The following is a 23669-nucleotide window of genomic DNA, read 5'->3' as shown; positions in this document are numbered from 1 at the left end:
CTCCATGTCTTATCCCCCTTACATGATTTACCAAACACTAATTTAGCTCAGATCAAGTTCAGGCTTGTTACCTGATAACCTTCAGTCTTTTTTTGGCACCACTTCAGCAAAGCATTTCTCTTGGATCCCCCATATTCCCTGGCCAGCGCTGACAATGGATCCTTTCTCTCCTCCCTGTTAGAGAGACATAGAAGAGACAAATAAGCGGGAAAAAGATTCCCTGAGCCAGAATGAGTGCTACCGCAGGTCATTCATTCCGGATGCCATCAGACTTTAATATGCGGCACTATAACTGGAATAACTTGTGCAATAATTAATGTGTAATTACTATTTAATACCCTGTGTAATAACCTGTTTTATACTTTATATTTAATACCCAGTGCAATAAATATATATATAAATACCCATTTACTGTATATAAACACCCATTTAGAACCCTGTGCAATAACCCTGTATAATAATCCTGTTAAATAATAATGCAGACAAAACAGAAGTTATAGTCTTTGGACCAGAGTCTCTGAAAAAGAAACTGATTAGCCAGTCACTTCATTTGGATGGGATTAAACTGATTTCAGATAATAAAGTAAAAAATCTTGGTGTTATTTTTGATCAGGACCTGTCATTTAAATCCCATATCAAAGAGGTTTCTAGAATTTCCTTCTTTCATCTGAGGAACATTGCAAAAATTAGAAATATCCTGTCCAGGGGTGATGCTGAGAAACTAGTCCATGCATTTGTTACTTCAAGGCTGGACTATTGTAATTCTTTACTATCAGGAAGTCCACAAACTGTAGTTAAAAGCCTTCAGCTGATCCAAAATGCTGCAGCCAGAGTTCAGATGAAAATTAAAAAGAGAGATCATATCTCTCCTATCCTGGCTTCTCTTCATTGGCTTCCTGTTAAATCAAGAATAGAATTTAAAATCCTCCTTCTCACATATAAAGCCTTAAATGGCCAAGCTCCATCTTATATCAGAGATCTGATTGTTCCTTATGTTCCTAACAGAGCACTTCGCTCTCAATCTGCAGGTTTACTAGTGGTTCCTAGAATTTCTAAAAGTAGAATGGGAGGCAGATCTTTTAGTTATCAGGCTCCTCTCCTGTGGAACCAACTACCAGTTTTAGTCCGTGAGGCAGACACCCTGTCTACTTTTAAGGCTAGGCTTAAAACTTTCATTTTTGATAAAGCTTATAGTTAGGGTGGCTCAGGTTATCCTGAGCTATCTCTATAGTTATGCTGCTATAGGCTTAGACTTTTGGAGGACATAGGGACCCCCATTTCATCATTCTGCTTCATTCTCTCTCTGTTCTCCTATTCTGCAGAATCTGTTAGTTCAATCTCTAACCTTCTGCTCTCTCTGCTTTTCCTCAGAGTAGCTTTGCCTCGTCTGTTCCTGTTTGGCTGTGACGTCATCCTGGAAAAAAACATCAGCTGTGCTGCTTCTATCAACACCCTTGTTAATAGATGTTGGAGATCGGCCTGTTTTCCAGTGTGGTCCTGTTTCTCTGACCGTGACTGAGTGGATGTGCTCTCTTCGTCCTCTGGCATGGGAGCTGCCTTGGAGCTCGTCTGCCTGGCTGTGTGTTTCCTGGACGGGGCCGCCTTTTACAGCTGCTTTTTGTATCTCTGCTTCTGTCTCCTTGAACCCCAGTCGGCCTCGGCAGATGGCCGCTCACACTGAGCCTGGTTCTGCTGGAGGTTTCTTCCTGTTAAAAGGGAGTTTTTCCTCTCCACTGTCGCTACAAGCATGCTTAGTGTGGGGGATTGTATTTGAGTCAATGAGTCAATGCAATCAACTGGTTTTCCTTAGATAGAAAACTTTGTATCAATTTGACTGTATGATCTGGTTGAACTGTAAAGTGCCTTGAGATGACATGTGTTGTGAATTTGGCGCTATATAAATAAACTGAATTGAATTGAATTAAAAAAGAGACTTCAGCTGTTATATATATATATACACTATATTGCCAAAAGTATTTGCTCACCCATCCAAATTATTGGAATCAGGTGTTCCAATCACTTCCATGGCCACAGGTGTATAAATTCAAGCACCTAGGCATGCAGACTGTTTTTACAAACATTTGTGAAAGAATGGGTCGCTCTCAGGAGCTCAGTGAATTCCAGCGTGGAACTGTGATAGGATGCCACCTGTGCAACAAATCCAGTCGTGAAATTTCCTCGCTCCTAAATATTCCACAGTCAACTGTCAGCTGTATTATAAGAAAATGGAAGTGTTTGGGAACGACAGCAACTCAGCCACGAAGTGGTAGGCCACGTAAACTGACGGAGTGGGGTCAGCGGATGCTGACGCGCATAGTGCGAAGAGGTCGCCAACTTTCTGCAGAGTCAATCACTACAGACCTCCAAACTTCATGTAGCTCAAGAACAGTGCGCAGAGAGCTTCATGGAATGGGTTTCCATGGGCGAGCAGCTGCATCCAAGCCATACATCACCAAGTGCAATGCAAAGCGTCGGATGCGGTGGTGTAAAGCACGCCGCCACTGGACTCTAGAGCAGTGGAGACGCGTTCTCTGGAGTGACGAATCGCGCTTCTCCATCTGGCAATCTGATGGACGGGTCTGGGTTTGGCGGTTGCCAGGAGAACGGTACTTGTCTGACTGCATTGTGCCAAGTGTAAAGTTTGGTGGAGGGGGGATTATGGTGTGAGGTTGTTTTTCAGGAGCTGGGCTTGGCCCCTTAGTTCCAGTGAAAGGAACTCTGAATGCTTCAGCATACCAAGACATTTTGGACAATTCCATGCTCCCAACTTTGTGGGAACAGTTTGGAGCTGGTCCCTTCCTCTTCCAACATGACTGTGCACCAGTGCACAAAGCAAGGTCCATAAAGACATGGATGACAGAGTCTGGTGTGGATGAACTTGACTGGCCTGCACAGAGTCCTGACCTCAACCCGATAGAACACCTTTGGGATGAATTAGAGCGGAGACTGAGAGCCAGGCCTTCTCGTCCAACATCAGTGTGCGACCTCACAAATGCGCTTCTGGAAGAATGGTCAAAAATTCCCATAAACACACTCCTAAACCTTGTGGACAGCCTTCCCAGAAGAGTTGAAGCTGTTCTAGCTGCAAAGGGTGGACCGACGTCATATTGAACCCTATGGATTAGGAACGGGATGTCACTTAAGCTCATATGTGAGTCAAGGCAGGTGAGCAAATACTTTTGGCAATATAGTGTATATCTCAATAAAGTCAATCCATCACAAACATCCTATGTGAAGGTCCACAGTAGTTCTATGAGCCAAGAGCATCTCTATTCAGAAGTGTGTGAGATTATTTGAATGCATAAATTCTGATTCATCAGGTAGTTTCAAACATTGAGCCCTAGTTACCACGATGTCAAGTAGCCCCTTTGAACACATCCTATGTTTACTCCTAGCACATGACATGATGCCGTAAGCTGTGGTACCTGAGGCGGCTGCGGGCTGTGGGTGTGATAGAAGCTGTGGGGGAGGAAGAGGACAGGGAGAGTGGGGAGGAAGCAGCACTCATGGCCATAAGGGAAGTGGAGGAGGCCCCATCTGAAGCCGTTATGTCCCTCTTGATTTCCTCGCTGCTCCTGCGCGACACTACAATAAAAGATTAGAGGCTCAGTTTTAAAAACTGACTTATGGTAAAAGATAAATAAATCAACTAACATCACTAACCTGAAACAGCCTTGGTGGAGTCCATTTTGGAGACCCTCTGAAGGACAGGAGGTGTGCGGCTGGTTGGGGCCCCTCTGAGGAGGTGGTCAGCTGTCGGCACATAACATTGACACCAAAAGATTTTATGACGAACTTCTGCTGGAAGTGGATGTCGGGGGGGAGTCACTGTGAGTTCATGGAATGCCGACTAGCTCACCAAGAAAACAATAAATCATTGAAGAAGTAAACAAACATCACAAACTATGGTCAAGATTGCACGTTCACACAAAACACTTGAGCCCATTAGAGTTGAGAATCAACAGAGGGAAGCAAACTTCCTATCACCGTCCTATCATCCACTATACTGCTAAACACAAACCATAATCTCAAGAGAAAAGCAGTCCTGTTTATATCAGATGAGAGTAAATGATCAATCCCAGCTTATTTCCAGGATGACATATCATCATGGCCAAAGCATTAACTGTGTTTTAATCACTGCCATGAACACAGGTTTATAAAATCAAGCAGACAGGCATGCCCACTGTTCCTGCAAACATTTGTGAAAGAATGGGTCGCTCAGGAGCTCAGTGAATCCAAGAGTGGTACCGTTATAGGATGCCATGTAGTAGAAGGCGATGGAAACGAACGGTTCAGTGGTTGCTGATGCAAAAAGTGTTGTCAACTTTCAGCAATTCTTTCAGAACTCCAAACATCATGTAAACTTTAGATTAGCTCCAGAACAGAGCCATACATCACCAAGAGCAATAGTATACAGCACACTCCCACTGGAAATGCAGCTGAGGTGCGTTCTGTGGACTCTCCTATCTAGCAATGTGATGGATGAGTCTGGTTTGCTTGTTGCCTGGAGAACAGTAGTTGCCGGTAGACTGTACCTCGCAGACCTTAACGTTGGGTGGTGGGGATTATGGTGTGGGCTTGTTTTCCAGGAGCCGGTCCTTTCCGTTTTGTCCCATTGAACTGAATGCTTCAGCACATCAAGAGACAGTCTGGACAACCCCACGGGGCCAATTTTGTGAAAACATCTTCCAATATCTTTTTAGTGCTACAGAAAGCAAGGTCCTGAATGATGAGGATGTGAGGGTTTGGTATGATTAACTTGATTTGCCACCAACATCCTCACCTAAACCAAAACACCTTTGATATAAATCAGATCAAACACTGGGAGTCAGGCCTTCATCCTCAAACACAAATGCTATTCAGAAAAAGGGTTTTAAAAAATTCCATAAACTCCTTGCTCCTTAAACTCCTTAAACAGGTTACCTTGCAAGAGTTTCAGATGAGTTTAACCTGTTATAGCTGCAACCTGATGAACGCTACATTGACCTTTTTGAATTAAGAACAGGATGTCATTTAAGTCCACCTGCAATTCAAGGCTGGTGAGAAAATCCTTCATTAGGCTTTGCCACCATTTAAGAATGATTAGGATCTGGACTTATACTGGAGCATTTAAATACAGAAATGATTATACTATTTAGCTCCAGTAGTTACCCTGCAATCACCACATCATAATGCTGTCACCACTTTGTTTTATTACAGTGAAGCTATAAGCCTTAAAAAAAGCTTATAGCTGTATTAATTACATTTCCTAATAGCTAAAATGCAGAATATTGCCTGATGTTATAGGGGTATCAAATGCACATGGAGCTTATTTACCTGGCATGGTTATGTCTGTGTAGCTAGGTCTCTTATCACTCAAGGATGAAAGGGGTTTGGTCCCGGAGATAGACCCAGCTATAGAGTGCCTCTGAAAAAACAAACAACAAAAACACTTTAAAACAATTTTACCAGAGAAAGCAAAGCTTTCTAAAAATTTAGATTGTTGCTTTAGAAAAACAATGCAGACTTTAGTTTTCTTATTTTGGTACAAACATGGAAGATATGTTTAACAGATTGAATAACTAGTTAACAAGTGACTGCTGCTGAAAAAGGAAAGCATAAAATGAAAACTATTTAACCATAGGACAGTATGGGTAAACATATTTTTTACAAAAATTATAGATTTTTAGATTAGAATGTATGCTTTTATAAGCTTGTTGCTGTTTTATCTAAACAAGAACTGGTTGCTGGTGTTGGCGAATCTTCTCTAAAACAGCCAAAAATGACACATGTAGGCAGAAAAATATACATATGACCCAACTAACATTTGGATAAATGTTGTAAAGCAGGCTTGTTTTAAACTGAGCCCTTTTATAACCTGTTTGCACTTTTTCAACAGCATGAAGGTCACAACGTTAATGACCTCTTTTATCCATTTCAGCCCTTTCTGTTCCAGTTTCAGTATTTCAGTAAAGTAATTTCCCTCTGGGATTATTAAAGTATTTCTGATTCAGTATCACAGAGCATCTTTGGCATCATGTCCCTTTGAAACGAATCAAATTTGTTGAAGTTATAACCATTTTACTCACAGAAGTTGAATAATCCTTCCACTCAGGATAAACACAAGTTAACAGCAATAATTAAAAGTCCTAGCATTATAACATTTACAGCATTGACTGTAAGCTACAACATCTTAGAAGAATCTGACTTAGTCCTTTTTTTTATATATTTCTATTCTTATATATATATAATAATTTATTTAATCTAAAATAATCTCACTGTAATGTTGGAATTAATCTAGATTAAAATCGCTCATTTGAATTCTGCCAAAGGCCTTCAGGATATTTGTGTGCTACCTCCAGAATTAAAAAGAAAATGTTTACTTTTCTATGTTTGTAAAATCACAGGTAATTTCATCTTCTTACCGTATTTTCACGACCATAAGGCGCACCGTACTAAAAGGCGCAGTCTCAGTTATGTGTCCCATTTCTGTATTTAACACACACATAAGGCGCACCGGACTATAGGGCGCATTTTTTATATACAGGTACATGTCCTCTACTACCTTTAAATAGCTCTACTGCGTATTTTAAAAATACAGCGGGCCCAAAACTGAGTATGACTGTGCTTTATTCATGTATTTATTACAAATTAATCAAACCTGCGTGCTTGCCATGAGACAGACACATCGCAGATGACACAGCGCTGTGATTACTCCTAAATTAACTTAAAATCCTGAAACCTGCCGACGGAATATGTTCGCTTTTATTGCCTGTATCCTGGTGCCTGCACTGTAAATTATTTAGATGAAAAACACCTGCCAGCCGCCGTGTGAGGCTGCTGTTGAAGGGATTTACTGTCGGTGTACCGCTGGTATGTGGCGGTCCGAGCGCCTCCGACAGAAATAGATAATCTGGATGAACTGACTGCAATTAAGTTTTCAGGTGGCCTTTCTCGCTTAAAAACATATTAAAACTACTTTATTCCCACTGATCACAGCAAATATAGCTGCAAGATTTAGATTATTTAGATGAAAAAACACCTGCCAGCCACCGCGCTGAAGAGGAAGAGACCCGCCCAGAGGCTGCTGTTGAATTAAGTTTTCAGGTAGAAAAATAGAGCGGGAGCAAAACTGAGTATGTTTGTGCTTTATTCATGTATTTATTACAAAGTATTAATCAAACCCATCAAAGTCATCATCCTCTGTTTCTGAATTAAACAGCTGCGCTAAATCAGACATGCCAATTTCCCATTCTTCGCTGTCAGTCACTTTCCGTGCAGCGCGGCTCCTCAGAAATAATGCCGGCTTTTGCGAAAGCTTGAACAATAGAGCCAGCAGACACTTTAGTCCAAGCATCTACAATCCATCCGCAAACGGTGGCGTAACTTGCCCGCTGCCTTCCACTTATCCTGAAACTGTGCTCTCCGTCTGTCATCCATCGCTCCCACGCCGCTCACAGCCTTACTTTGAACGGCCGCTTTCACACCGATGTCGAGCGCTTGAAGTTCCTTTGTCAGACCCCCGGGATAACGGCGAGCACAGCGTTCATTTGATTCATCTTTTTTTTTCACATCGGCTGTGAGATGGGCACGCAGCGATGGTGATGCGTGGAAAAAAGCACCTGGTCTCCTCACATACACCTGCCTTTCATCATCTCCCCAGCCCGTTTCATTTGCATTAATATCATATGTCATCAGAGCGCTGTGTCTGTCTCGCTGTCAGCTCCCAGATCAGCTTCTCTGATTGGTTGATGCGGCGCGTCCAGCAGCAAAACTTCAATTTTTCCATCTCGAGCAGCAGCAGCGCGTTGGCGGCGCGCTCCCGACGCGCTGCACCTGCAGCTCAAAACGCGCTGCAGGACCTTTTGCTGCACCTATACGCGCGTCAACCATTGACTTTGCATGTAAACTCGCTGCTTCTGCTGCACCTGCTGGGTCCGGTTCACACCGATGTCCAGCGGTTGAACAGCGAGCACAGGGTTAATTTGTTTCCCCATGTTTTTCACATCAGCTGTGAGATGGGCACGCATGGAGTTACATATTAACAGCGATGGTGATGAGTGGAAAAAAACACCTGGTCTCCTTACATTCAGCCACTCTTTCATCATCTCCTCAATGAGGTGGTCTCAAAAGTCGCAGTTACAACACACATAAGGCGCACCGCACATTTTGAGGGAAAAAAAAGACGTTTAAGTGCGCCTTATAGTCGTGAAAATACGGTACTTAAGATTGTGACAAAGTTATAAATACTTTTTTTGCTCATTTGTTACTGTGTTTTTGCAGCACAAAATAGTGTCCCACTTTGAGCGGCTTTCTCCGCGGCCTGCTGGTCATCTATTTTCCTCATGACAGTTCGTCTTGCAGGTAGTTTGTAAGATAGGTCACCTGTTGCCGCCTGGAGAAGAAGCTCGGGCTGGCAGCTTGTGGCTATACACTGAACAAGGAAATTGGTTAGCTTGGCTGATAGAGCTGTGCTTATAGCTGCACGTCACATTAGTTGTGGTAATTTCACGGTACACCTACACAGGTTGGAAGACTGATTTGTTCTCGCTCCCAGATATACATCCGTGCTAAATATCAAGGTGAAAGTGATCATTAACACAGACCCAGCTCCCAAACAAACTGTGAGAGTACATTAACATCAATATTTTTTAAATAAAATGCAGATAACGGCCCACCACTACAAATTATCTTTAAAATTTTTCGATGGAACTTCTTTGAAACACAGAGGAAACATCACTGCTCCCAACTTGAGGTCAGGTTTTATATATATATATATATATATATATATATATATATATATATATATATATATATATATATATATATATATTCCACTAAATTAATACTAACAATATTTATGGAAAAAAGGGAAAATCAGGGTACTTCTAGAGATAAAAATGTCAGCACCATAATAATCCAAATTGATTTTTTCCAGCACCTGCATAGGTGAAACAGCAGCTGCTGGAGGCGTCTTCATGGGACTGGGGCTTAGGGGGGTCCGAGGTAAGGGAGTAGCTGAGACCGTGGGAGCAACTGTGGCTCCATTAGACGGTGGACCTACAGAAACAGTTTGCAATTCAAATAACACATTTATTAAAATTGCATAATTGTGCCACAGGACAAGATAAAAAAGTTTATTCCAACAATAATAAAATGAAAAAACATGAAACATTGACACACACTAGCTACTATTGCTGCAAATGGTGACATCAACCAACATGAAAAGAACAGAGCATCTCTAACTGCTGTGGTACCTTGTGAGGCACTATCAAAGCTCTTGATGAGTGTTTTAACGGTGGGCGACGGCTCAGAGGATGTGGAGGATCTCCGACTGAGACCCATCCCCTGTCTAAGCGCTGCCAGGTCCCTCTCCACTGCATTCATGTAGTTGTAGACTCTGCCTCTCTCCTCCTCCTGCCTGAAAAACCAACGGCACTCTGCTGAGCTGACACACACAGATCTACACAGCTGATACACGTAATAAATAAAAAAAGATCATGTGGCCTGTTCTTGGTCGCCCTGACATGATTTGTCAGTGTGACCAGAGGATCTCCTCAAAATGTCGACCCGTTGCTCTTACTTGCGGCTCTTGACCTCGTCCAGCTCTTTGCTAAGCTTCTCGTTCTTCTCCTGGGCGTCCTGCAGCCGGCGCCGCAAGTCTCCTATCTCTTCCTGTGCTTCTGACTTGATGTCATTAGCTATGACCACAGCTGTCTGCAGATCGGCCTGAAACTGACGCCACTCCATTGACTCCTCCTGGACATTAGCAAGCAAGAAAGGATAAGCAGCTAGAAATTGGCCAAGGTGACTATTCAGGCAAAGAAGGATTATCTTAAACCCTTGTGAAGTTTATATGACAACAATGAATACAGCAGTATAAGTGAAGGTTCTTCACACCGATTGTTTTAAATCATGTCAAGCCATTTTCATTTTTTTTTTTCCGAACTGGTCCAAATCTGCAGCTTTTTAAAGTTTTAGTCTAAATCTATGCTCAGGTGGTCTAGGTAAGGTAGCTCTTGCAAAGCAAGTCACTTAGGAAGGAAGCCTGTAGGGGAGGAAAGTCCTCCAAGGCAAAGAAGAATTAGAGGAACCTTTGAAGTGAGAACCAGAATTTGGTTCACACATTTTACAAGCAATTTATTTTTGTTGAGTGGTTAACTCTGAAGAAAATAAATAGATGTTAATACATAAATAAAATCAATAAGAAAGGTCAATAAAGATAGGGTGACCAAACGTCCGTATTTCCCGGGACATATCCATATTTTATGTCCTGTTCCAGGCGTCCCGGGTTTTTTTTTTAGAAAGTGAGGAAATGTCCTGATTTTTTTAATTACCTTAATTGGACCATTAAATTTACAGGCGCCAGGGCACTGCACACGATGCTGCGTGTGATGTAATCTCAGAGCCGCGTCAGTGCAGGCAGCCCTGTTCTTAATCAGAATATAGATTGCGTGGCTGTCAGTACGCCAACAACATGCAAAAGCGTAAATGTATGTTTACCGACGATTTACAAAAGAGTTTCCCCGCTTTCAGACTTGGTCGAGACAAACGGGAGGCCTTGAGCACAGTGTGCAAAGCAGGCACATATGTCTCGGTGTCCAATGGAGGTGCAAGGAATCTGAAAAGCCACCCTGACACCGAAAGTAAAGATAGTCTATTGATATGTTTGTTCGTTTTTGGTACATTTTGAATAATTTTTGCTACACAAGAGGTATTTTTTGTTAATTAGCTCATTTGTTAATTAATTTTTTCCAATAGCCTACAGAACAGACATTATTTCGTTCATTGCTGAGGCGGAGTATCATCTGTTATTGGGAGTTGAGAGTTATTGTTAACTTTTATTGTTAAGTGAGGGATGTTTAGATGAGACATTATTTCTTTCATTGTGCTATTCATTCATTACAGGAATTGTTAAGCATTTTTAATAAATACATTTTGAATGAAATTATCGTTTGTTATTGGTGTTATTGCTGTTGACTTTTACTGAAAAGCATTTTTAATAAATCAACTGTAAATATCATGTTATTGTAGGTCTATTTATGGTCACCCTAATAAAGAGGTTAGAATAATTAACAAATATTATTCATCTAGAATGAATAATAGAACTAAAATAATTAATTCCAGATGCTCGCATCGCCTTTCTTTCATACATAAAAATTGACTCCACTCGAGTTAAATAATATTTTCTATCACTATAGCTCATTATTTGGGTAAAGTCGCTCCATAATTTATCTACAAATGTAATACCAGTGGGTGTTTTGGAGACAGACAACAGAGACAGGTTTGCAAAAATTTAAAAAGCCATGAATTTGTCAAACTTACCAAATATGTGGTTAAGTTGTTACAATTACTTTAGGATCTGTTGGTTTAAATGCAGATTAGCACAGCTGTATGATTTAAAGAAACTATGAGTTCAGATTGGTGGATAATTCAAACTCAATGCTGTGAATATGTACCTGCAGGAATAAAACCTTTATCTATATATATTTTTTAATACTCATAATATTTGTTTTAACTAATCTAACATAAATGAAATAACATCCTTCTCAGTTACACCCATTTGATAATGTAAAAAGGTATTCGACGCTACTTAGCTGTTAGCTGAATTTGTTTGCAGACTACTTGATAGGTTTGAGTATCAAATCTTCTCTTTACCCTGAGTCTTCGTTGAAGAGTCTTTATCTCTCTCTCCATGTCGTGCTTCTGGTCTTCCAGTTTTTTCACAGAATCTAAAAAAAAAAAAAAAAGAAAAAAAAGAAAGACAATTTAACTTTAGAGAAAACATCTAAGGTCATCAGATATATTTTCTATAATTTTATAAAAAGCACATTCAAAATAGAAAGTTAAGTCAGACTGGCATAGAACATTGAATATGAGCAAACAAAATCCCATTGGTTTTCTGATGATACTTTCTCAATAATTACTAGCTGACATGAGGCTGCCCTGAAACTTGATTAACACTACAGCAGCACCTTCTGCTTCCAGCCACTTACTCTCCAGATCGGAGATGATCAAGTTGTCGTGAAGTTTTAGAGCTCGGTGCTGTTCTACTTCGTCTTCCAGTTCAAAGATGGTTTCCTTCATGTCTGCTATCTCAGTCTCTTTCTCCTGTAGCTCCGCACGCCGCTTCTCCAGAGCTCGTTCCTGCTCTGTAATCTGCTGCCGCGCCTGCTCCTGGAAATCTCTGTATTCACTGTCCAGCTGCAGGGAGAGCAATATTCTTCATTAGAAGAACCAAAGGTTCTTATTTGCCATCTTACAGAGCTTAACAACACTCTTCATACCTCTTTTTCCACATTTTCCTGTATTTTATTGTGATTTTTAAAAGATGGACTCACACAAAGTAGTGCAGAATTGTGAGTTTAAGGGACAACAATGCACAGTTTTTAAACTATAAGACTTATGTATGTGTTCAACGTCTTCTATGCTGTCAGATATCCACAACTCAGTAGAGAGAATGTGTTGACGGTACAAATCTGGCCTTTATTGAAGGAGGAATCCATTTTTGAAAGGAATTCCATTTAAAAATAAGCCAAGCAATAAAGCAGACCCAGAAAACACATGGATGAATGTGCTCTGTCCAGATAAGACCAAAGATGTGTCCAACACCCATGGAGGTATACAGAAACACTGCATATTATCTTGAACACACCATAATAAAACAAGGTTAGGCTTGGTTAGTTGCTAACCTTTAGCCCCACTGCAGCACTAACAAAACCCAAATAAGAAATATTTTATGTATAAGGGTTTTAAGAATGGTTATTAAGCAGTTTTTCTGCATACTTTTCTGCAATATTTGCAACCAAGAAGCAAGGCTTTAAGAGTAATTTTAATAAGCCTTCAAATAGCAGGGTATCTACCTGCCTTCATTGTCCATATTTATGGACAGGAATCACCTATATGGCCTCATTACAAAAAAGTAAGTGAAGTTTTGCTGACGTTTGAGTCCAGGTGTGCCCAAGACACACCTGCAGCCAACCCCCTCATATTCCACTTCCATTTAGGTAACACATCTCAATTTAGATCTGTGTTTTCTGATTAATTTAAAGGCACATATACACAGAATTTAAAGTCTCTGTGAGTTAAGCTTTAAATTCAAGTCCTCTAACCTTGGTGAAAGTCTCCTGTAGCCGGCTGAGCTCAGCATGCACTTGTTCTAGCTCTCCCTGCATCTTTGCTGCCTTAGCTTCCGCCTCATCCTTCCCCAGCTGCACCCCCTCCAACAGTTGGCAGATGTCGTTCTTGTCCCCAGCAGTGTGCAGCAAGTACAGCTCGGCAACCCTCTGCCTCTCCTGGTCCAGCTGGGCTCTGCAGCGGTTCAGTTCTGCCTGGTCATTGCTCACCGCCACCTTGTACTCGTCCAACGTGGCTTCTAAGGCGGCACGATCCTGTCTTTCTGATTCAATGATGCGTTCCATTTGGTGGTTTCTCTCCTTCAGTGCTGCAATAATCTCCTGGGCCTCAGCATTATCCTGCTCAGCCATCTTCAGCGTGTTGGACAGATGTTGCTGCACGCCCAGCAGCTGCTCTCTCTCAAAGCGGGCATTGTCTGCCAGATCTCCGTAACGCTGCTCCAGCTCCATGTAGCGCCCACTCTTGATGTCCTCCTCCAGCACGTAGGAGATATGATGTTCATCCAATAGAGAGCGTAGGTACTCAATCTGTCTCCCATACAGCTCTAACTTGTCACTCTGTTGGCACAAGGACTCCATGAGGATGACCTTCTCCTCTCCGAGCCGTTCATTCTCTCCATTCAGTTCCTGGGTAATTTGCTGCAGATCAGCCAGCTCCTGCAGCGTGGCCTGGAGCTCCTCAGCAGTGCTGTGCTGGTTCTCCTCCATTTGGTGGATGCGCTCCGTCAAACAGGCCACTGACACCTCGCTGGCATTGCCGCTGCTGTCCCTTCGTGAGCGCTCTGTGCTTGGAGCACAGTCTGACTCGGATGATGAGGAAGCCCCAGAGGGTGCGTCCAGCGCATCGTCACTGGAGGTGACAGCTTGGTAGACCTCACTGGATTCACTGTCCAGGTTGTCTGCTGAACCTCCATGCTGATGCCCCGTGAGCAGGTCCTCCAGAGACCCAGGGGCAGAGCCTTCCACTGATGACGTCAGGGTACCTGTACAGCCTCCGTCACTGTGTGCCCCGCTGGCTGACAGGTCCGGACTCAAGGAGGGGTAGCTGAACTGCTTATCTGAGCTATCCAGCCTTTGCTCCAGAGAGAAGCCCAGCGCATTTAGGCGGTCTTTCAACATGCGGTTCTCGCTCTTTAACAGGTTAAGCTCCTCTCTGATGGCTTGATTTTGCTCTTGTAAGAGAATCAAAGTGGACTCAACATCAGCGGCCGTAATTGCTGAAAATAGGGGCTTCTCTTCGTCTCCGGCCTCCTGCTCTAAAGCCTCCTTTCCCCCGAGGCCAAGCTGGGCCCTCATGTCCCTCAGTTCAGTGCGGAGGTGGAGGATCTCCACATCTTTGCTCTTTGCCAGACCCAACAAATCTTTCACTTTGGCTTCTAAAGCAACCTTATCACTGATCTGACCATCAGACTTAGACTTGCTCATGCGGCCCTCTGGTTCCACCACCGTCTGGCTCCGGGAGCGCTTTCCCGTAGCAACATCTGCAGATGTAGCCACTGATACTGACTGCTTTTTAGCAGCTGAACTACGGGATGTCCGGAGACGATCCCGTGAAGAATTAGGTTCTTTGGAAGATACTGATGTTGTACGTTTAGAAAGAGACCCTATAAAGACATATGAGGAAATATGTGAAAATTAAACTAAAGTCAACCAGAATCATGTTCATATGAATTGGACCTCAGATACCTGATGTCGTCTTTGGCTTGATTTCTTGGTTATTTGGGCTACTTGCAATAGAGGCGGTCTTCTTGGTCTTGCTGACAGGATTCCCTCCAGCCATGGTGGCTAAAAGATCATCATTGCTTTTCACCTGAAACGGTAAAAACAACATTATCACAAAAAAGAATGAACAAAATCTAATTCAGCCATATTCACAGCATATTTTACCTTATTCAGAGGAGCTGCACTTTTGGCTGAGGACTTTCCGGCACCACCAGCGTCAGATTTCCCTCGTTCTGCCCCGATTTTACTCGTCACCGGTCGGGTCGACTTCTTCATACTGAGCTCTCTGATGATGACGCATTTACAACCCCAGCTAAAACAAAAGGAAGGCTTGTGTCAAGACATCTTGATGAGGGTTCAGTTTTTTAACACATAGGAAAACTGGAAGCTGAAGCAATGAGTCACTGTTGTTTAAAAGTCACTGAAGAAATACAGCAGACAGCTCAATAAGAAAGCTGCTGCGAAGTTTAAAGCAGGGCAAGTTTATAAAACAACATCCGATGCTTTGATCAATTAAATTAAGGTTGTTCATTATACACCTGCAAACCTGTCAAGCTATGGCTTCAAGCAGTGGCAGCACTAGACAAAATTTACAAGGGGGCGGTGTTTCTTCATGGGGAAACAACAAAAGAATAACAAAAACACACACACAAAAATAAAAAGAAACAGGGCAAGAACACATTGTCTACTATATTATGTGTATATTATGTGCCAAGCTTGAGGATTCCTGACCTATGATATGAAAACTGGGATTCTTTCTTGCAAGCTCTAAAGTAACTTTAAATGGGAAATATAAAAATAGGTCCTAGGGATGTATCAATTCTAGTCTCTTCTTTTAGCGCATATAATAAAAAAAAGTATTACACACTAAAAACTGAAAATTATTTTCCTGGAATTTAAGATAATTATCATGAAATTTTGTTTTTAAATACAAAACTATCAGATATTGGAACTCTGATTTGAAATTAATTATTGAAAGTTTTTTTTATATATTTAAAATAATATTTTCCATTGGCAAATTGTCTAACTTACCTGCTCAAACCAAACTTAAGAAAAATTACTTATATTTCAATTTTTCAATTCAATTCAATTCAGTTTATTCATATAGCGCAGGCATACCCAAAGTCAGTCCTCCAGGGCCGCTGTCCTGCAGGTTTTAGAGGTTTCCCTGCTCCAGTTAAGCTGATTTACATTAATAGTTGATTAACAGGTTTTGCTTAACTGCGATCATTAGAATCAGCTGTGCTAAAACAGAGAAACCTCTAAAACAGGGGTAACCAATTAAAAATCAGCGGGGTCCAAATAAAGAAAACCATCAACTAGCAACGGTCAGGAGACATTTTTAATTAGCTGTTACTTTTAACAGAATTTAACACTGAAATAAAATTAGGTGTTTAAAAAATAGAACATTTTTCCATTTTAAAATCTAAAGTGATTTTAAAATTTAAAGTGATTTTTTTAAGTAGAGAACAACAATTTTTCAGTTCAGTTCATATAGTAACAACAATCTGTTTTTAATATATTTTAACTACAAATTAGAGCATAATTGTTTTATATTTGAAAAACTAACAATATTTATTTAAAAGATTGGATGCAAACTATTGATACTTCAACAGACCACAAAGCAGATTTCTTATCTCCATCAGAAGCCACACATGTGCTGAATGCTGATGGAGATTTTTTAAAATCTGTCATATTAAATTAAGCATTCTTTTCTGCATGTTTTGCTCCTATGAATGTAATGATAATATCGCACATGCTCTCCTAAAGCTCCAAGGATAAGTCAGAGTGCAGCAATAAGGGAGGAACAGTGGAGGCTGTAGGCTTTGCTTTGCAGGAGGTCTGGAGCGCTGCGGGGTGGAGCGGTGACGGAGGATGTGGGATTTCGGGGTAAGAGGAGAAGCGGCGGGAAGTGATTTTTAGACACTGTTGTCAGACAAAATGTGGTAATTTATAAATGTTTTAAATCAGGTTGGGTCTGGATTAGCCAGCTAATCCATGACCTCTGTTCTAAAACCTGCAGGACAGCGGCCCTCCAGGACTGACTTTGGGGATGCCTAATATAGCGCATCTTAATGCACTTTACAGAGACAATTCAACCAGATCATACAGTATAATGGGTTCAAAGTTTTCTATCTAAACCAGCTGAGCGCATCGACTCATTGACAGCGATTCCTCACACCAAGCATGCTTGTAGCGACAGTGGAGATAAAAAAAACCCATTTAACAGGAAGAAACCTCCAGCAGAACCAGGGTCGATGCGAGTGGCCTTTGAACTGGGGTTCAAAGAGATAATAGTAGTATATGTATATGTTTGTAGTTCCGGGACTAGGAGCCAGCACCAGGTATACAGGTGTACTGGTCCTGGCTGGCCCCTGTCTATGCTGCCAGACCAAACAAAGTGAGCTTAATCCAGACACAGGGCAAGTAGGCCACAAGAGTATTGGAGCCACACTAAGACTTGTTTTAAATTAAGTGAACAGAGTGGAAATTAGCTATCTCGCCTGCCATTAGAGGGTGCTACTGCTGCAGCTACTGAGATGTATCGTGTTCACTTCATGTTCTGACTGATGAGTAGCATGCTGTTCAGGCTATCTCCGTCTAAATTAAGTTATTTTCTTTTTCTGTGATATCTCTGTATCTAAGCAACTAATTCTCCAAAAACACTTTTAAACATAGCTCCTTCTGCTGGTGAAGATTTCTAGTCATTCCACAAAAGTCAAAAGAAAATCCACTGGACTTTTTTTCCAAGTTTGAAGACGTTTTGCTTCCAAACCAGGCGACTGACACTGAGGCTGGCAGCATGTCTTCGAATGCAACAACAGAGAAGAAAAAAAACAGTTTTATCTACCGACTAAAGAATGAGAAAGCATCAAGCTTATTGCAGTTGTCAATTATAATAAGAACCTCATTCTAAAACTTGAACTGAACCAGGTAAAAAACTAACCAATATTTATTTCAAATCCGTTTTATATGATCAACATTAGATTCAATGCAACACCAGGAGATACGATTCCTTCCCTAATAAACAGAAAGGAAGCAATCACAGTGTTCATTCTGGCTGGGATAGTTTGACAAAACAATAATGAAAGATATTCTTATATTCTAATGCCACAAAAAGTAAAAAGAGTAAATTAGGATACAACAGAAAAAAAAAATTGCTTGAACAGCAAATATTTTGGAGATGTATCAAAAGGAAAAGGTGAACTGAAATATTTTACTGGGCACAGGAAGCAAAGCTTCAATCTGCATGCAAGTCAGTGCTGTGTTGTTTTCTACTCTCCAAAAACTGTATGTTTGGATATGGTTAGAAAAAATAATCAGGCCTTAAATCAGGCTGGCCAATATATCTCCAGCAGACCATTTAAATATTTTAGGGCTGCAACTAACAATTATTTTGCCAATCAATGAATCTGTTCATTATTTTTTCATTTAATCCACTAACAATCAAATAGCCAAAAGTTCCTTATAGAAGGATTTTAAAGGAAATTAAACCAAGTGAAACCAAAACTTTTTCAATTGAAGAGTTCTGGATAGAGAATATTGCTGCAAAATGCAAAATATAATTTTTACACTTTTGGTATGGTCACCGCTCTAACTAGGCTTCTCTGTTAGCTAAAGGCATGATTTATAGTCTCTATACTGCAGTTAACAATGGATTGATTACTAAATTAGTTGATGATTATTTCAATAATAGATTTATCTGATTGTTTCAGCATTAGAATAGTTAGGAAGGTTTTTTTGAGAAACAGTATATTCATTTCTGGAGAAGCCACATGGATCAACAGCTTAGGTACAGTAGGAGAATCTGTTTACATCATTGTTGCTAATATTATGCACCTAAGCGTCTATTTTATGGTCAAAGTGGAATTTCTTTGGGCTGTGAAACCGAAAACCGCCCAGAACTTTTTCCCCAGATATAAAATCAGAGGTTATATAGTGGAGTTTATGTCTTAAAAACTTAAAGTTTAACTTTGCTACAAAGCAGAACTGATTCTGTGTCTGAAAAAAAGACATTTTCTTTAAAGCTACAGTGTGTAATAATTACAGGGATATACAGTCAGAAATGTAATATATTATACATAACTATATTATTTATCATCATCTACGAGCTCAGCCTCTTAACCTTAATATCTGCGTTGCCTTAGAATTCTTTATTTATAATTACATAGGAGCGGGTCTCGCAGCCATGGAGGCAGACATCTTTGCGCTACGGCAGCGCAGAGCCAACAAACTAGAGATTGAGAGATCGCCATTACGCTCGAAAGTAACTACGGCAAGTTGAGAGAGATGAACTGAGACGGTACTGAACAATAGATGTCAGTATTATGCCTGAGAATACTATCTGTAAAATTATCTATGTAAACAAACCTCATCACTTGAGAAGGTAGGTGATGCGGACGTCGTGGAAGACATTTTGTCCCGTAACGGTCGCCACGGGGGGGAGAAGCGGTGGGGGGGAGATGTTCATGTTGCTGCAGCCTGCAGTCTGGACGTTAGATGTCGCTAAAAATTACACACTGTAGCTTTAACTATGTAGGTTATAAACAGACATTAAGAATTGCAAATATCACAAGTACTGCATCAAGAAGAAGCTGAGCTATAAGAACAACCAAAAACAGGTGGGAAGGAGTCAGAACCACCAGAACGACACTGAAACAGACAGCAGATAAATGGGTCTGATGAAGATACATGGCTGATGATTATTTGAGTGAAGCTTTTGTTGGCAAGAATGAAGAAGTCTAAAACTGCATTTACAAGCCTGTAAAAGGCACCAGTTGTTGTTCTTGCAGACGTTTAGCTAAAGAAAATATGAACTTCAATTCTAAAGTATAGAAAATTTCCCAAAACACACTTATCTGCTGAATACAATATGGTGCCTTAAGCTCATATTTTGGAACATTCTGGCCGTGTACCCTGACTTGATCCCAAGTTAGCATACTTAGGCTTCCATGCACACACACACACACCATCAAAACAAAGAGGAAAAGTACTGACATTTGCACTCAACGAATAGCCAGTTCTCCGAATAGCTGAATGCATGTCAAAGCAGATGTCTGAAATTGAGCTGCTAGGTGGAGCCCTTTTGATTCGGCCTGAAAAAACATGGGAGTGATCGTGGGGGACCAACAGAGCAGATAAATTAGACACAGTCAGCAGGCTTCTCCCTTCCCACACAGCCTAAAACTAAGCTTCCTTCATTACCCTGCAGATAACTGATCCATAACTGCCATGTCCACTTCATGCTAATGGTGTTTCACTGTAAACCTCTGAGGTGTAAGGCATTGTTTAGATTGGACCTACAGAATCAGAAATACTTTAATAATCCCAGAGGGAAATTAGCAGGCATCAGGGAGCGCCAATTTTAATGAAGAAATTTAAAAAAATTATAATTTGAGAAAGCAATTAAAAGATCGAGCAACAGTGCTACAGCTGCAAGGAGAGGAAGATGGCGAAGGTAAAGATCGCTGCTTGAGTATCTGCGGAAGTTTCTATGCAGTCACCTATGACAGGCTGTTTCAACATTTATAAAAAGCACTCTCCTCTCTATTGTTCCATTTTTACATCACTAAAATAGGATTCTTCCTGGTCAAAAATCACATTCCTATTCAGAACTGTAATAAAAGATTTACTAAATTATTATTTTGCAGCAGAAACTGAATTTAACAAAGTAAGAAAACAAAATTGGGATAGTAAGAACTAAGTTTTATATTTATAAAATGTGTAAACAATTATATTATATATATATATATATATATATATATATATATATATATATATATATATATATATATATATACACACACACAATTGTTTACACATTTTAAGAGGCCGTTTTGACATTTATCAGCTTGACTAACAATGTATTTATGATATCTGAATATCAGTCAAACTAATGCATATCAAAATGGCCTGCCATAGTCTGCTGAATCTAGGATAACATCACTGGGAAAACTAGTTTATGGCTTGAATGGTAGTGGATTAATGTAACACGTAGCCAACATTTCGTAGGAACCAGTCAGCTACTGGTTGTGACAGGTTAGAGACGTGCAGCCCAGACTAAGTTTTTTTTTTCAGTAAGAATGGAATACTGAGAAAAAATGTTGACAAAGGATGAAACAAGGAATGCCCTGAAGAGGTTTTTAGGTGACTTTTCAAAAAGCTGTCTTAATTTATCCCTAGAAGGACTGTTCAGCATCCTCCATTACCTCAAGGGCAGACACTGGTCAGTGCCTGCCTCTCCCCAGCACGGGTGCTCTCTGCACAATTAAAAGTAAGTACAGCGAAATCCTAATGTGATCCTCTTAATGATTAGCCTAATAAACCAGACTATATGTGAGATTACCTGTGCAATTTAGTCTGGCCCCGATGAATGAGACATCGGAAGATTGTTGATAAGAACAACCCGTTGTCTTTAAAACCACCGTCTGTGCCTATTGGCTACGCTCTGACCAACGAGCGCAACTGACTGTGGTTAAATAAAATTAAAAATGAATGAGCGTAGAGCCCCTTTCTGCTCACGATTCAACGAAAACCCAAAGTCTAATCCTTACAAAGCTGAGTCAAACGAGAACTGTTCAATAGTTGTCATCTTCCTTGTTGTGCTTTCTTCAGCGTGACGCAGCTTTGTCGTCACGCCCTCAAAACCCCGACCGATTTGTATCCAAATATTCAAAACATATCTCTGCGTTATGATTGGCCAGCCAGTTCTAGGGCCTGGGGCATTGATAGAGGGTAGACCAACTCACAGCCAAAAATGATTTTGGCCGCTGACGGGTGGGGCAAGTTTACTAGGCTAACCTATGATTAGAAGCACACTACTCCTTTCTGTGCTTCCAGGGCTTTTTCAAAATTCATGCTCTCTTCAAGCCGATTGGAAGGTTTGGCATAGAGAACAATTTAGCAGCAGTCTTTAATGTTATGTTTAACCCATGCCTTTATTATGAAGTGTCGACAACGAAATATTAATGGGAAATGCTTTGTAGTTGCCATGGGTAACAACAGGGAAGTGATTAACTAAAAATGTGAAACAATCATTCCTCAGACTAAATAAGGTTAAATTCAGTATAAGCAAAGGAATGCCATATTATGTTATGCAGTAACATATTTAGAAAAGTAGCGCAACACCAAGTTCTGGTCAAATGGTGAAGTCCTCCACCTAACTTAAAAAATGCTAAAACTAAAACAGAACAAACAACAGTTTTGATTGCACACATCTGCACTTAAGTAAAACAAACCAAAGTAGGCTACTTCCTTAATGGGAGGATGGTGACCTCTGGATGACCAAAAACAATCTTTATCATCTCTGAAACAAAAGTGGGCACAACTTATTTTTTAATCATTTTTAATGGCTATTTCGACTTCATAAACTTTTACAAACGGAGCACAAAATCTTCAGTCAAATTTTCTGAGGGTTTTTTTTTCCACGTGGGTGGGATGTCAACTTCACGCAGCTAGAGCTTCTCTCATTTGATGACGCTGCCCGCGGTGTAAACACTGTCTATCTGAATGGAACAGCGTTGAACTCCTTAAGAACCGAAGCAAAACGAATAACTCGCTAATCTTCACTGGTGCACACATTATGTGGAAAGAAAACGGGGTCACTCCTGGTATAGTAAAACAATAGGTAACCCTAAATAAAGGATATAACCATCAGCTATGTATTTCTCCCGCGAGGCAGGATCTTATCAACTTCCTGTTTGTTTTACAGCTTTCAAAACAAAAGCATGAAGCGAGACACGTAAGCAAACTTGGGAATACATTTTCCATAAAGTATAACAGTAACGTCTAACTATAATATACAAATACAATAAAAGCATAAATGACAATTATATAGCACATAGTACGTAGGCACTATGACTAGCAGCTAAAAACCATTTACACCACCTTTCAATGTTAGGTTTTAAACTAATTTTACAGCAAAGATCAACAACGGGTTCAACCAGGCTGCCTTCAAGGCATAGTTGGAATTCCACAATAGATCTCATACTCCACATACAACTCATGGTGAAGCTACGTGACAATATCACGCACTTATTCTGAAATTCTTCAGCATTACTCAAAAATGAATTAGCTAACTTGACAGCTGAACCAAGAACCCCTCTAATAGATAATAGTCAATGTTTCTTGTTTTATAAAAGCTACAGACATGAAACCAGGGTGTTGTAATAAATTTTGTTGAATTTTAAAGCTGGGATTTGGTTCTTATTTTAAGTTAGTTAGAGAACTTTTGGTGGTTAATGCTAATATTATGCTAGCATGGCTAGCATAGCCAGGGCTAAAATACAGGCTTCTTGACAGCAAACTGATAAAAATTGAAAACCATACCTTTGGTCATTCTAATCTTTTCAACTTCAAACTTTGATTAAGGCCTGATGGAGATCCATTAGCAGCTCCGGACAGTCAACAGATCCAACAACTGGAGAAGGCAGCATCGGTGTTTCGGCTGTTTTTTTCTTCTGACCCCCTCCCCTCCCCTCCCGTCCCTGGTTTCATCAGCTCAGCATCAGACTGCACAGGAGGGGCTCAAACACCATTATCATAAAGCCTGACAAAGTTCAGGCTAATTAAAATGTACTAAATCAAGGACAGAGTAAGACCAAAAATAAATAGAAATAAACGTAAAACTATAATTTATTTATGAACCTAATACTAAAGACAAAATAAAATAAAATACTAAAGACTAAGGTATGAAAATAGAGAATTTGTCGTTTTAAGGTATTTTTTGTGTGGCAATACTTCTCTGCAATAAATCCACCATGACAGTGTATTTTTTCTGAAACAGGTGCCACATTTGTAAGGAAAATGCATGTGGGTTTCCCTGTTCAGTAT

The 23669-nt window shown here is 40.5% G+C and overlaps 1 protein-coding gene across 1 annotated transcript in view; it reads right to left on the bottom strand.

Annotated features, from left to right (window-relative positions):
* Positions 1–23316, bottom strand: part of specc1la (sperm antigen with calponin homology and coiled-coil domains 1-like a) — a 30077-nt gene extending 6761 nt beyond the window's left edge. Inside the window, exons 1-13 of the mRNA XM_038270155.1 lie at positions 23166–23316; positions 15003–15150; positions 14802–14925; positions 13092–14719; positions 11976–12183; positions 11638–11711; positions 9563–9738; positions 9237–9400; positions 8921–9039; positions 5317–5407; positions 3664–3753; positions 3426–3585; positions 72–174 (exon numbers count right to left, since the gene is read on the bottom strand). Coding sequence (XP_038126083.1) covers positions 72–174; positions 3426–3585; positions 3664–3753; positions 5317–5407; positions 8921–9039; positions 9237–9400; positions 9563–9738; positions 11638–11711; positions 11976–12183; positions 13092–14719; positions 14802–14925; positions 15003–15113 — 3048 coding nt within the window. The 5' untranslated portion in view covers positions 15114–15150; positions 23166–23316. The remainder of the gene's footprint in view (positions 1–71; positions 175–3425; positions 3586–3663; positions 3754–5316; positions 5408–8920; positions 9040–9236; positions 9401–9562; positions 9739–11637; positions 11712–11975; positions 12184–13091; positions 14720–14801; positions 14926–15002; positions 15151–23165) is intronic.
* Positions 23317–23669: the final 353 nt, after the last annotated feature.

Source organism: Cyprinodon tularosa, unplaced genomic scaffold (genome assembly GCF_016077235.1).
Source record: "Cyprinodon tularosa strain WSP-4 unplaced genomic scaffold, ASM1607723v1 ctg752, whole genome shotgun sequence".
Classification (NCBI taxonomy): Eukaryota; Metazoa; Chordata; class Actinopteri; order Cyprinodontiformes; family Cyprinodontidae; genus Cyprinodon; species Cyprinodon tularosa.
Note: the sequence above shows the minus strand (reverse complement) of the source record. Positions and strands in the feature narration are given on the sequence as shown.